General features: G+C 38.6%; 1 protein-coding gene across 1 annotated transcript; it reads left to right on the forward strand.

Annotated features, from left to right (window-relative positions):
• Window positions 1-15,390: 15,390 nt before the first annotated feature.
• On the forward strand, window positions 15,391-15,765 carry LOC149168508 (uncharacterized). Its single transcript, XM_089424905.1, has one exon. The coding sequence runs from the start codon at window positions 15,391-15,393 to the stop codon at window positions 15,763-15,765; it is 375 nt and encodes a 124-aa protein (XP_089281031.1).
• The last annotated feature ends 201 nt before the right edge of the window (window positions 15,766-15,966 follow it).

Raw genomic sequence — 15,966 nt, forward strand, 5'->3', positions numbered from 1 at the left:
GTTTTGGCCTTCCAGCTCGATAAAGTGACCGGAAGAGCTATCCCTCCTCTAGATTTTAATATTTTTGGACCTGAGGGATTATTGCACAAAAAGATCGAGCACTTGTTTTATTCGGCTCGTTAAAGATATCGAAAATTCATCCTTCTGTATTGTTTTATACTTTTTCGGACTTAAGGGATTAGATGACGAAAAAGGACTTTCGGAGTTGACTTTACGTACCTTTTCAGACTCTCTAAAGATGAAAAGGACCGAGTTATCCTTGTCGTTAGACTCGTTAAATGCATGAAATAGCGACAAACTTGTCTTTAGACGAGAACGAGTTTCGCTATCGCTAGGCTCATTAAAACATAGCGATGGGCTTGCCCGAAGGGCAAGTTATAGAACAAACATATGTTATCCTCCTCAAGCTTGACAAAAATAAACAGGTACTGGTCAGCAATGACTAGGGAAAAATTGGAAGAAACTCAAGAAAACTTTGATAGTAGCAAGTCGCTCTTGAACATGACACTTTTCCTCTGTACCACAATCGGGTTAGGTTGTTTCATTCACCGGTCACATCACCATGGTCTCGCCATACCATCCATATTTGGGGTAATGCTACCGATCCATCGCATAAGTGTCGCCATATGTTCAAGAGAAGTCGTTCAGAGAAGTCACCTGTGTCCCATCCACTACCATACATTATACTCTTTCATGACCGCCACCCTGAATCATATGTCACCAGATCGTTTTCACCTCCATCAAAATCATTAGCTCCATTCCGTGTCATTGATGTGGGATTCATTAAGGCCCTCCTTTGACGGATCACTTCTTGTCGACATCAGCTCATTATCCAAGAAGTTGATCTAGGAACACCCCCTTCACTACTTTGAAGCTTGCATGCCTCAATGGCAAGTTTCTCACTTCCGGTGATAGGTACACATCAATGACCTTCGACCAAAATATTTTTCGTGGTGTTCGACGCCAATTCCTCTATTCAAACCACGTGGATAGTACTGCAGTACCTTGAGGGTCATCTTCATTATCGGTGATTCCTCTCGCGCTTGTTAACAGTTTACATCATTGACTGGTAATCAAGCGATGTCTTTCCATGTTCGACTTCAGAGCAATTCTCACATGGATCGACTTGTACTTAGAGTGAAGATCGGATGATATTGAAGACCCCGGATCTAGTTTCATCCATCCGCGCTGCGATATATATTCAGAAAGTAAAGACATAGAAATGTACAACTTTATAGCACAGATAATCATCCTACCAAAAGGATGATGGCTCTATCAGAATCATCAGTCTATCATCAGACGATTGTCTGTTATATGTACATGAAAATGAATTTATAAAGCTGAGCATGGGAATTCCCGCCTCAGCTAGATCGTGAAAAAAGTATGAAAATAATGTATTGTATTGTATTGTATTACAGGTCTCCTCCCAGCATTGAAAGAACTTCGGATCCTCCTAATAAAGCATTTCACCCGATAAACGGCCTCATACTTTAGGGGCAACTGTTATAGACATTTTTGGGCCTTATAGCTATAAGCATGAAATGTCCATAATCCAAGGGATCCAAAGTCCCTAAACATGTTGTTCCTACCCCTAGAGGAACAAGGCTAACAAACCACAACAATTCACAGAAGTTCTCCACCAGAAACTGCTCAAAAACAAGTCAATTCAGAATCAATTCAGAGGCTCCACTAGCTGCCTGCGTTGAAATACAGAGGCTACACTGGCTAGTTGCATTGCAACGCAGGTGGAAGCACTACCAAGGTGCGCTGAGCGGGAAATGACAAATGGCAGGGTCCTTTGTGCAAGGTGTAAAGACTGTGGAAGCTTCCAGAATCTTCCTCCATGACACTTGCCTTGATGAGTTCGACTAAGTGATGAGTAAGAGGCTCTTAGTCTCCAAGTGGAAGCAAGAACTGATAGAGGGAGAGGACACTAGTTAGATCTCAAGCTGACTCATCCTCTCTCCAAACATCTATATATGGATCTCTCCTCCATGAGATCCAGGAGGCTGGAATTTTTTTATTGCAAAGAATTGTTGTTGTTTTGAGATTGGAATCATTGGGTGCTTAATTCTTTGAAGGGAGGTGAAGAAAGGATTTCATTCGCTGGGAGGTAGATGCTGGATTGGAACTCTCTTGGTTGTATCTCCTCCTGAACCTTGTTATTCATCAATAAAGCTATCTTGGTTTCTCCTATATATTGATGTATCTTTGATGTATGCTTGCATTACTATGTTTAGTTTATTTCTAATCCTGAACTAGTTATGAATATGAATCTATGTCTTTTTGAAGTGTTCCCTTCTTGTGATCTTGCAGGAACCTGTTGAAGCTGGGAGAGCGAGAAGGCAAGTAGCTAGGAACTCTCAAAGAGAAGAGAAACCGGATTGAGGGACAAACGGAAGACACCGTTTAGTCCATCCATCTCTCTTCATTCTTAATTCATAAAGGAAGAATACTAGAATAGCTGTTTCTATTTGTTGCTAAGGCACTGTCACACCATAGGTGGATAGGATCGTCCTGCATAGGAATTTTTCCCCACAACACAATGAAAGGAACCTGAGAAGATAGAGTTTGGGCTTAAGGAGGAAGAATCAGACTCTACAACAGAGGAGGAATGAAAAGATGAAGAGCCACAAACTCCGGGTGTGAGAAGATCAGTTCGAGAAAGAAGGCAGATGGAAAGGTATAGTCCATCTTCTTTCTATTCAAATTTTGTTTTATCTTTTACTGATGATGATCCTAGAACTATGAAGGAAGCCATAGATTTAGAGGATGGAAAACTCTGGAAAGAGGCCATGGTTGATGAAATGGTAGATTTGCACAAAAATGAGGCTTGGGATCTAGTGGAGTTACCAGCAGGAAGGAAACCCATTGGCAGCAAATGGGTGTCCAAGAAGAAGACAAATGTAGAAGGAAAGGTGGAGAAATACAAAGATTGGTTGGTAGCAAAAGGTCAATCCTAGGTGCCAGGAATTGATTTTGGTGATATGTTTTCTCCTATGGCCAAGGTAGCTTCTATTAGATTAATTTTATCTGTTTCTGCTGCTTTTGATTTTGAGGTAGAACAGATGGATGTGAAGATAGCATTTATTGATGGGGATCTAGAAGAGGAGATGTACATGAATCAACTTGAAGGTTTTGCAGTGAAGGGTAAGAAAGAAATGGTATGCAAGTTAAAGAAGTCTTTGTATGGGTTAAAACAGTCACCAAGGATGTGGTATTAGAAATTTGGTACATTTATATGGGGACTTGGCTTCACCAGAAGCAATGCAGATAACTGTGCATATTTTAAATTATTTGGTGACCATGTTATTTATATAGTATTGTATGTGGATGATATGTTGTTGGTTGGAAATGAAAAAGAAATTATCTAGGATTTGAAGACCCAATTGTTCTCCAAATTTGACATGAAAGATCTTGGTGCTGCAAACTATATTTTTGGGAATGGAAATTAAAAGAGATCAGGAAAAGAGGAAGCTCTAGTTAAACCAGAGTAAGTATGTCGAGACGATACTGTAGAGGTTTAATATGCAGGATAGTAAACCAGTGAAGATTCCTATTCCTGTAGGTGTGAGGTTATCTATTGAACAGTGTCCTAAGACACACGAAGAGGAAGAGGACATGTCCCATGTTCCATATGCAAGTGCAGTCAGTAGCCTGATGTATGCAATGGTCTGTACTAGACTAGACATTGCACATGCAGTGGGAGTCTTGAGTAGGTTTATGTCAAAACTAGGGAAGGAGTACTAGACATCAGTGAAGTGGGTTTTTAGGTATTTGCGTGGCACTAGTGATTATGGTTTATGCTACCAAGGAATATCAAGATTGGACAGAGTGTTGGATATTCCTGGCTTTGTTGATGCAGACTGGGCTAGAGATCTAGATCAGAGAAGATCTACAAGTGGGTATGTGTTTAACCTATTTGGAGGTGTAGTCAGTTGGATGAGTAAGAAACAATCTGTAGTGGCACTATCAACTACATAGGTAGAATACATGGAAGCCACTCATGAAAGAAAGGAAGCAGTTTGGTTGTAGAGATTTTTTTCAAGTATGGGGTTAGTACATGGAGCTATAACGATAGAATGTGACATCCATAGTGCAATTTTCTTGGCAAAGAACCCTGCATATCATTCAAAGACAAAGCACATTCATGTTTAGTATCACTTTGTGAGGGATATGATAGAAGACAAAAAGGTGTTGATGGTAAATACTGCAGACGCATTGACAAAATCTGTGAGCTCTGAGAAGTTCTCTTGGTCTAGAGAAACAATGGGCATTGCAAGGCTGGATAAATGACTAAGCTCTCTAGTGGCCCCGTGTGGAAAGAATACAACAAGTGGGAGAATGTTAGGTTTTGTTATATTATTTCCACAACTAGCCCACATAGTTAACCAAGGGGTTGGAAGGGGGGTGGATCCCCCCTTCTTTGCGCCTATTACGTAGTGGGGGGGGGCACAGGGGGTTTGAGGGGTGCAAGTAACCCCCCTCTATGGCTTCCAAGGCAGCGCCATGGAAAAATTTGTTTTCTGGACCCTATGTTAGGTTGGGAGAACCTACCTATGGTTTTGTGCTTGATTTTCGCACATGGTTTTGGACGCGATGGTTTTCAGTCCATGGTTTTGGATACGATGGTTTTTAGTCCATGGTTTTGGACGCAATGGTTTTTGGTCCATGTTATTGGATGCTTCAACACATATAAATATGTATTCTAACATTGAAAGGAACATAATGAAAAATCAAGCTAGTAGTCTCGATTTTGGGATCTGGGGGAAAATATCTAGGTACATGTGTTTTATGTGTTATGCTCTCGCATTTTTTATTTTCTATGTTTTAAGAATTCGTATGTAGCTGTATGGGGTTAAAACCTACATGGTAGCTAGAGAGATCAAGAGGGAGAAGCCCTAGAAGTAGTCAAGAAAGGGTCTTCTAAGAGATCCCTAGACGCAGAACTAAAGAGCCCTAGCCATAGTCTTATGGGGAGATCTTTTTGCAGGTAAGAGGAGATCTATACATTGTCTAGAGGGAATTATATTTTCAGCTCGAGGAAGTCTAGTCATTGTTCTAAAAGGATATAGGACCATGCCCTAAACATAGTCACAAAGTATGTATAGTCGCTATCATGGAGGTGCCCTAATTTCCCAAATGCAAGCCTTATTCCACAACAACAAGAGGCCTAATCAGTAGACCTAATATGTTGTTAAGAGAGACCCATATGTAGTCTTGTGAAGCTCCTATTTTTTGTCATAAAAATACCTTATATGCAACTCTCTTAGCCGCAGTTGGAGAGGCCCTAACCAGCAGCATATGAAGGCCTGAAGCTGCAGTTAGAGGAGCCCTTATCAGAACATGTAAAGGACCCTTAGACACAACCAAAAAATTGAAGCTAGCCACAACAAAAGGAGTATCTGATCAGCGTGAAGGGTCACATTATTGTAGGTGACAACATGGTATAATGCAAGGTTGTTTTGGCATGTTAGTGTTGTTCTTGAGCTCAATTTGAATGGCAGAAGTATCCGCAAAAATGAGGAGCTAGGGGCTGCTTTTTAAGGGCTATTTGGATCACTTTTTGAAGGGATCAAAGCTATAGTCCACTACTGGGCTAGGCCACAGGCCATAGCCAGTAGTTGTAGGCCTTTTAGTAGCTACATTCAGAAGGTAAGCAACCCTATAAGGCAGCATATCATTGGAGGATTGTATGAAGGCTAGCCATAGTAAATAGATGAACTATGGGGTGTGTTTAGGGTGTTGTAACACTCAGAGCTTGTGCCCTAACCAGTGACTAGGTCTACGATGAAATGTACCAATCCTTGCAGCATATGAAAGGTACCAGATTAGCAGCCTTGTCATGATTAGTGATGCAACGAAGGAGCTGCACTACTGAAACTTGACTTCAAATCATTGTACTCTATCGTGTCTCTTATTTCTAGAGGTCAAGTTTCAGTTAAAGAACAGTATTCTTGTGGTCGAGTTTGGCATTGGGACAAAGAGATCAACATCCTTGGCATATTAACCTTTTTCAGAATTTAATTTGGAGTGCTATCTTTGAAGGTCGAATTGCTTGGTCCAAGAGGCTAAATTCATGTGTAGTGGATTAGTAATTTTCCATTGATAATATCAATCTTGTAGCAGACTTCTTGGAAGCTAAATTTTATTTCCTAAAAGGGCAAGTTGTTCCAAATTGCATGAAGTATAATTTCCAAACATCTTGACATTAGACGATCCATGAATTTAATTATTCTTGTCAACTGAAGAAAACTCCAAGTTTTTCCCTCAAATTGCATTATAATCATTGGAAAACATTCTTAATTAAAGTTCAAATTTCCTCATGTTATCCATATTTCACATGCTAATTGTTTGTAGAAATGTTTCAAAGAAGAAGTTCCAATATTGTAAAAAAAAGTTCTTGAATTTTTGCTTGGGTACACTACAGTGGTATCAGAGAATGATTCTGGCTAGTTGTGGGTGATATCAAGGAAAGGAATTCGGGGACCATAATTGAAGGGCAAGGGTAAAATGCTCCCAAATCTAAAATTTGAAGATTATGACCAAGACTTTGCAAACATATTAGAGCAAATGGGAGTGTGGCTATTATCAAAGAAAGGAAGGAGAAATTATGAACTTAAAATGAAAGATCTTGAAACAGAAGATAAAAGGGGAGCTAAGAATACTAGAAAAAATGAATATAATACATGCAATTGAAGAGACAAAATAAAACTTGAAACTAGTGTATTTAGATGAAATTGAAGCTGTGAAACACATATCTGATGGGAGCAAGGATGCAATGGATAGTGATCCTAAAGAAAGCTATATCGGGAGGCCATTTTGCTTGAATGGGAAAATACAAGATCTATAGAATTTTCCCAAGGAAAAAATGCATGGATTTAATCCTACTAAAAAGCTTATTTAGCATTGGGTGGATAGGATTTAATAACTTTCCATCCAGAGATACAATTTTTGCATCAAACTAAATTTTGATGGAACCAAATCCATGGGTTGAGACAGAAAAAGTAGCTCCAGTATTGGATTTTGTGGGAATTGATATTTATTTGGAATGCTACCCTGGAATGTTAATCACTCATAATGATGTTGTATCTAGTAGACTTCAGTTTATCTTTCGAGACAATAAGCATCATCCTTTATCTTATTCTCAACATCTAAAATGGCCATGTCTCTTTGATCCTAGAGGCCCCATGCTCCTTTCTAAGAAAACAAGGTGGGTATGGAAAATACAACATGGGAGGTATTTATTTCCTGTTGAGATTCCAAGGGTTGGAAATGTAATTCCATTACCCGCAGTTGTTGTGGATCCCATATGTTTCACTGGAAAAAATTGAATTTGGAGTAATAAATCAATCCTATTTTGTTCTGAATCATGTGTTAGGGAATTTCTCACTAATTTTACACCAATTACCTATCATGGATTGCTTAGGCAAGGGTAGTGATATTATGGACCAAAGAAATATCCTATTGGTAGAAAAATCCAAACCAAATGGAGATTGCTTGGAGATTTATCAATACAATGGAGCTAATGCTTTTGAAGTTTGCAGAAAAATTTTAACAATAAAAACACCATAGTGCACTATGACTCTTATTTAAGGCTTGTCATTGGGGAACACTAAAGGAGATTACTCACTGATAATGAGCCCAAATTGAAGCAGTAAAATATCTATGTTGAGAGCTATTGCAGGAATGTGGTGTTCTGGTAAAGGCACCATTAGGTTCCATATTAAACACAACAATAAAGAATCAGATAAATTTACTTTACTAGAAGTTGTCAAGCATATTCAGCGACTTAAGTCATGTTGTGATCTTGAAGCTACAGTGAATGACAAGGCCTGATCTCAAAATTTCATATTAAGAATTTAAGGGGCCTTAGGGGACAACAATAGATCGAAATAGTGGACATTTTCTTACCTATTAGTCAACAAACTGAAGCATACATTTTCCATGTGCATACCCATCCTACAATTACCTTTAACAAGTACACATATGTTCTTAGGAGAGGAAACATATGCTCATGTTTTGACATGGAGGAGATGGAAGAAAATTGCTTTGGGTTTGATTCAAATTTTAAATATATAAGTATAGGTGCATGCATGGTATTGGAAGCCCTCTTGTGCATCCTTTGGGAGTTGATATGGTAGCAATTTTTTCTTCAAAGACAACACTTCTAGGAGTCAAGGATTGGAAGCCCCTTGCAGTATATGATAAATCTATTAGGAGCTGGTCATGGATTGATCCAGTGGTATGATCGTATCTAGCTCCCCAAGCCACAAGTCCATGGAAGTCCAGAGTTCTCCAGAAGCATGGGGCATTTCTCAAAAGATGCTTTTAAAATTGGTGGAAGCATGTTATGAAACCAGCTCAAGAAAAAGATAGAAAAGATAGATCAACGCCTTAGAATTCAGCCTCTTCGAGGGGGCAACCTCCTTTACATTACATAATGAACAATTCTTGGATGATTCAAATGACAAAACCTCCTTTCTATATATAGGAGTCTAAGGAGTCATAATATAACCCAGCTGACCTAACAATAATAATATAAAGCCACAAAAATAACAATAGATGGATTCTATGGGGCACAGTAATAACAATATGGGGAAAACAGGGGCACAACAATATTAATAAGGGTTACAACTACAATAGTAATGGGGTAATCACTAGTATTATAGGGACCCAATATGCCCCTCTCCTTCAGAAAAGTGTTGTCCTCAACGCTTGAGAAGTTCTGGAGGCTTCTGTATATTATTCTCATCTTACCATGTGGAATCTTTGTTGTTGGGAAAAGTATCTAATGCAGAATGTCCCTATCCCACTCTAAGGGGGATAGTACCTCAGCAACAACTGAATGCAAAGCTATTCAAAGTTTCTTCTTTATGAGATGAGAGAGGGAAGAAAAGGATGATCTACTAACCGTTATCTTGCGCTAATAGTCGATCCAGTCTTCACTCCTTGCTGCTTGCTCCTAGCTCCTTGCTCTTTCACCGGCCCAGCTACACACAGATCCTGTAAAAGCACAAGAAAAGGAAACTACAAGAAGCATACATCCATAATCGATTCAGGGATTAGCATAAATCAAATATACAAGCATCAATTCATCATCAAGATACATGCATATAGAAGAACCTCAAATACTTTATTGATAGAAGAAGCAAAGTTCTGAGAGAGTTACAACCACAGTAGGCCCAATCCAGTAACACCTCCCAGCAGAAAGAAATCTCCTCTTCACCTCCTTCAAGCAAAACACCCAATAGCTCTATACTCAAACCAACAACACTTCCTTACTTGCACAAAATTCCAGCCTCATCAGACCTCATGAGAGAGATCTATATATAGGTTTTTGGAGAGAGGATGAGTCATCTTGAGACTGGCATAAAGCTGACTAGTGTCCTCTCCCACTTTAGTTAATCTTCAGTTCTTGAGTCCACTTGGAGATTCTTGCTTCTACTTGGAGATCAATACCCTCTTACTCATCACTAGGCGAATTCCTTGACCCAAGTGTCAGTTTGGAAGCTTCCTGGGCAGTTGACACCTTGCAGAATGACTGTGCCACTTGGCCAATCTCGCCCAGCGCAGGTAGCCTTCATTAATTTTGACCTTCAGCGCAGGTACAGAGAGGAGCAGTTGACATTCAGCGCAGATGCTCAGTGGAGCAGCTGACATGATCCAGAAATAGCCTGTTTCTGAGTGTTTTCAGGTGGAGAACAGATTTTCAGTGCTGTGGTTTGCAGACCTTCTTCCTCTAAGGGTAAGAACAACATGTTTAGGGACTTTGGATCCCTCAGATTATTGACATTTCATGCTCCATGCTGTTAGGCACAAAAATGTCTATAACAATCTTCAGCGGATAAGTTCTTCCACTTGATAAGATACTCCGAAATTGATCGATTTCGTAGCTGTCAAGTTCTTGTTTCTGTGACTGCTTCCGGTTCCAATATAATTTTTCCTTCCTCGTCAAGTTCTGGAAATATTGTTTGAACTGGGAGCTTGTCACCTATAACCTTCTTTAAACATGAAACATGGAAAACTGGGTGCAATCGAGAAGCTGCAGGAAGCTCCAATTTGTATGCCATAGTACCAATCTTTTGCAACACCTTGTATGGACCATAATACTTTGGTGATAATTTATTATCCTTCTTAGCTTGCTTGAGTGACATTTTCTTATATGGTTGTAGCCGTAGGAATACCCAGTCACCTACATCAGAACTTCTTTCGCTACGATGTTGATCTGCCTGTTGTTTCACTCTATTATGTGTCAACACGAGGTTATCCTTTAAGAGTTGGAGGACTTGTTGTTGATGTTCAATGTGATGTTCCACTGCTTGAACCTTAGAATTTTCTCTTAAATATGATGTGATGGATGGTGGCTGATACCCATCAAGTGCCATAAATGGGGTCATTTTTGTTGCTGTATGGAAGGAAGTGTTATACCACCATTCAGCCAGAGGCAACCATTTGACCCATTGTGTCTATTTATCAGATACAAAGCAATGAAGATATCCTTCTAAAAATTTGTTTACTATCTCAGTTTTCCCTTCAGATTGAGGATGATAAGATGCGCTATGAGCTAACTGAGTACCAAGAGAAGAAAATATTTCTGTCCAAAAATTTCCAGTGAAAATGGGATCTCTGTCACTTACAATAATCTTTGGGTTTCCATGTATCTTTTGAATTGTTTCCATAAATGCAGTAGAAACTGTACTGGCTTTAAATGGATGTGATAATGCACAAAAGTGTGCATACTTGGTAAGCCTGTCAACCACCACCATGATGACACTCTTTCCCTCAAACTTGGGTAAACTTGTGATAAAATCCATTGAAACCTCCTCCCAACATTGGCTTGGAATGGATAAAGGTTGTAATAGACCCGGTGTCTTAATTGTTTCAACTTTATTTTGTTGGCAAACCAAACATTCCGCCACAAACTTTTGAATATCTGCTTTAAGGCCATCCCAAAAAAATTCCTTCTTAACCCTGTGGTAAGTTTCTAAAAATCATGAGTGCCCTCCTAAGGGAGAAGTGTGCAATTCCATAAGAATATTTTGTTTTAGCTGGGAATTCTTACAGAGGTATAAGTGATCTTTGTACCATAATGAATCATTTTGCCAGCTAAATGTATCAGACATACTGGAATCTTGTTGTAACTTTCAAATAAGTGCCCACACTTCTTCGTCATTCTTCCATTCCTCCCTTGATTCGTTTATCCAATCTTGTTGGATAATAGAAGTGGCACACAACAATGCTTCCACATCCTCATCCTTTCTTGAGAGTGCATCTGCCACCACATTTTGCTTCCCTTTTTTGTAGATGATTTCAAAGTCATAACCCAACATCTTTGTGACCCACTTTTGTTATTCTTCAGAGGATAATCTTTGTTCTAAAAATTATTTAAGGCTATCATGATCCGTTTTTACCATGAAGTGTCTTCCCATTAGGTAGGGTCGCCATTTCTTAAGTGCATGGAGTATTGCCAACATTTCCTTCTCATAAATAGCTTTGTGTAAAAACTTTCCTTGATTGGACGACTTTCAAAAGCAATGGGTCTTTCATCTTGCATTAAAACAACACCAATTCCATTTCCTGAAGCATCACATTCCACAATAAAGGTTTTTGTGAAGTTTGGTGTAGCTGAGACCAGTTCTTGGCACATTGCCTCTTTAAGATGTTCGAATGCCTTTGTTGCTTCTGGAGTCCATGAAAATGCATCTTTCTTCAATAATGTTGTTAGAGGTGATGCTATTCTCCCATAATTCTTAACAAACTTGTGATAATACCCAGCAACCCGATAAATCCTCGCAAATGCTTTATGGATGTGGGAATTTTCCATTCCTTAATGGCTTTAATTTTGCTAGGGTCTACCTTAACTCCTTCATGAGATATAATATGGCCCAGATATTCCACCTCTTGTACTCCAAAGAAACATTTGGATCTTTTTGCATACAATTGTTTCTCCTCCAATAGTTGTAGCACCCTGTCAACATGTTCAACATGATCCAAGTTCCAAGACTTGCTATAGATTAGTATATCATCAAAAAATACTAACACAAATTTTCTACGGAATGGTTTGAAAATTGAATTCATCAAACCTTGAAATGTTGAAGGTGCATTGGTAAGGCCAAAAAGCATGACCAAAAATTCATAATGACCCTCATGAGTTCTAAATGTTGTTTTCGGAATGTCTTCAATATTCATTATGATTTGATGATATCCTGAACGAAGATCCAACTTGGTGAAGTAAATTGATCCATGAAATTCATCCAGTAATTCATCAATGATAGGAATGGGAAACTTATCTTTAATAGTGAGCTTGTTGAGCTCCCTATAATCCGGACACATGCACCATGATCCATCCTTCTTTGGCACCAATACGACTGGAGCAGAGAAATAACTTTGACTTGGTTGAATTATACCAACCTCTAGCATTTCTGCAACCATACGTTCAATTTCACTATTTTGGGCATAGGGATATATGTACGGCCTAATTTTTGGAGGAACAATTCCTGGAATCAGATGAATAGCATGATCATGATCACAAATAGGTGGGAGACCTTTGGGAGTCTCAAATACCTTGGAATGATTGTCCAAGACTTTTTGGAGATCTAGAGAAATAGATGATTCCACTGTGGACACATCTAGTGAACATAATTGTGCAATTACACCTCTTTGTTCCTTTTTTAGAAGCTTGTCATACTGTTAGAGCTGATTATCTTTCCCGGGTTCCTGTAATACCCCAGCTTAATTCAACTTCCTTTCCTTCCACATAAAATTTCATGAAAAGTTCTTGAAAATTAAAAGCTATTGTACCCAAGGATTGTAGCCATTGGACTCCTAGTACAACATCAACACCTCCCATTGGAATGGAAAGAATTGGGCTAGTCAATACATATTCGCCCATGGATAGCTTGATATTATGGCACTTCCCCGAGCAATTTATTGTTCCTCCATTTGCAACCATCACTTGACACTCTGGTGCTAGATATAAGAAGCAATTCAATTCTCTTGCTACCTTACAATGAATAAAATTGTGGGTATTTCCTGAATCAATCAACACTATTACATTTTTCTTCTTGATTTGTCCTTCTATCTTGATGGTTTGAGGAGTGGTAATTCCAGCCAATGCATTACAAGATATGGTCGGATTCATTTCTTCTTTATCTAGGCTTTGTTCCTGGAGTATATCCTCTTCTTTTGACCTTTATTGCTCCTTTTCTTCTTCCTCTTCACAATCTATGTAGAATAATTTCTTCTCAGCACACTTATGACCTTTAGTGTATTTGTTATCACAACTATAACAAACCCCTTTTGCTCTTTTTTATTCCAACTGTTGTGGTGTCAACCTTATAGGTTGTGGAAGACTAGCGGCAACAACACTTCCGTCTTTATAGTTGTGAGTGGTATGCTTCCTGGTTGCCATAATTTTGCTTTCCATTTTTCTTGCTAACCTGAATGCCTTCTCTAATGAATCAGGTTCCCAAAGGCGAACATCGTGTTGGATATTATCCTTTAAAGACCCTATGAACACATCAATCCTATGCTCCTCTGGAATATCTTTTACCCTTATGTTCAATTTTTGGAACTCCTCAATGTGCTCCATTATTGAACCCTTTTGTTTGAGACTTATCAGTTGGATAAAAAAAGTGTTGCTTTTTGTATCTTCATAATGTGCTATCAATTCTTCCGTAAAAATTGCCCAAGTGATAAATTGTTTACGAGAGCAAAGCCATTGATACCATACAAACTGATTTGGTTCCAAATATAAAGTTGCAATACGTACCTTGTGTGTGTTTTGCACATTATTGAGATCGAAAAATTGCTCCATCTATAATATCCATGTTGTGGGATCCTTGCCATCAAACTTCCTCATATCAATTTTTGGAATATAGTGGGTATTTGGTCCAACATTAGAGTCTACGGAATCATGATTAACATTTCTTTTGTTCTCATCATGAGTTTCCTTTACTACCCTTTCACCATTAGTGACCCTTTCTTGTAGCAACTTATTCATATTTATCTTCAATTCTTCCATGTCTGTCTTCAAATATATCTTAAAATCATCCATCTTAGCTTCCACATCGTTCATCTTAGCTTCTACACCTTTCTTTAAACAATCCATCTTAGCTTCTATGCCTTTCTTTAAACCATCCATCTTAACTTCTGTTCCCTTTTGTGCAAGGGACAATTGTTGCACTTGGTCTTGTAATTTTGATATATCATGTTGCATTTCTTCCTCTTCTTCATGAGTCATGCTAGAGCTTTCAGGTTCCTTACTAGGTGCTTGCATTTTATTTCCTCGGGGCATCAGTTATCGATACTAATGCTCTAATATGCCCTTTGAATTCCTTCAAAATAAATTTTCAAACCAAGCTTAAGAAAAAATTTAAGAAAATCTACACACCTTTTTTCACTTTGTAGGAGCTCGATATTGCCTCTTATGTATCTCTATACTTTCTAATCATATAGATATGAATTTGTGACCTGAAGTATCCCTCTATGTCCTCTTTCCAATGCCACAAGTCTGACCCAAATTGGATTCTCCAAGGAAGAGTTATGTGAAATCTCCCACAGTGACTTGATTACAGACTAGTTCATTAGAGCGAATTTGTAAGACTTGCCATGAGTCACTGTTTTGACCTTTAGATTCGAAAAATACATACAAGAAACTACATTCCGTTCTCTTTCTTTACCTTTTTACAAAATTTCAATTCGATCCCCAGAGAGAAGGATATGATGCTTTTCCTCAGGTCACCTGTTTGGAATGTAATTCAGGAGTCTACAAAAAGACCAACTTACTCAGATCATATCTACGCAAATATAGTGCAAACATCGCTGAAATTTGGACCCAAGGTTCAACACAATTTCTTCTCAAATGGGTTTTTTTGCAACTTCTGAAACGTCGCAAAAAAAATGTTATAGCGAAAATTCCACGATGACCTGTTTGGAGCAGCGAAACCCTAGAATCCAAAGCTCGGATACCAAATGTTATGAAACTAGCTCAAGAAAAAGATAGAAAATATAGATAAATGCCTTAGAATTCAGCCTCTTCGAGGGGGAAACCTCCTTTACATTACATAAATGAACAATTCTTGGATGATTCAAATGACAAAACCTCCTTTCTATATATAGGAGTTTAAGGAGTCACAATATAACCCAGCCGACCTAACAATAATAATATAAAGCCACAAAAATAACAATAGAGGGATTCTATGGGGCACAGTAATAACAATATGGGGACATAGGGGCACAACAATATTAATAAGGGGTACAAGTACAATAGTAATGGGGTAATCACTAGTATTATAGGGACCCAACAAAGCATTTGCAAATTGGATGAAAAATGGGAAATAAACTCTTTAGTAGATTGTTCTTTTGCCTACCCCACCACCACCATCAATGCCAACATGTATAGATGAAAAGGAAAGATTTCTGGACTTGAGAGCTCAGAAAAGTTCAATCACTATCACCCCAAGTTTTTCCAATATGAGAGCTTATTTCTGTAGAGAAGAATTTCTTCGATACTCTATTCCTGACAGGGCCTTCTCTTACACTGTTGCAGATGGGCATAAGGTAGTTGTTGCTCCACTGAGGAGATGTGGTGGCAAATCTACCTCAAAGGCTCGGGACTATTTTATGCTGAAGCCCGATAGGCCCCCTCATGTGACAATACTATGCCTTGTGAGAGATGCAGCTACTAGATTACCTGGGAGCATCGGCACAAGGGCAGATGTTTGTACACTTATAAGGGATTCTCAATACATTGTAGAATAGGTATCAGATGCACAAGTTAATCAGATTGTTAGTGGAGCATTGGATCGTCTGCATTATGAGTGAAATCCTCGTGTGCAATTTTATGGAGATTGAAAATTGTGGGTTTACATACACTCTGAAACTGTTGAAGAAGATTTTGTCAATAACTATGTGATTCAATTTGATTTTAGTTTTGTACTCTTCGATGTATTCTAGAGTACA

The sequence above is a fragment of the Pinus tabuliformis genome, chromosome 4_2 (genome assembly GCF_031772625.1).
Source record: "Pinus tabuliformis cultivar Carrire ecotype Pingquan chromosome 4_2, CPIR1, whole genome shotgun sequence".
NCBI lineage: Eukaryota > Viridiplantae > Streptophyta > Pinopsida > Pinales > Pinaceae > Pinus > Pinus tabuliformis.

Bases quoted from the DNA above. Each gene is read 5' to 3' on its own strand.
- LOC149168508 (XM_089424905.1), top strand. From the start codon at position 15,391: ATGCCAACATGTATAGATGAAAAGGAAAGATTTCTGGACTTGAGAGCT.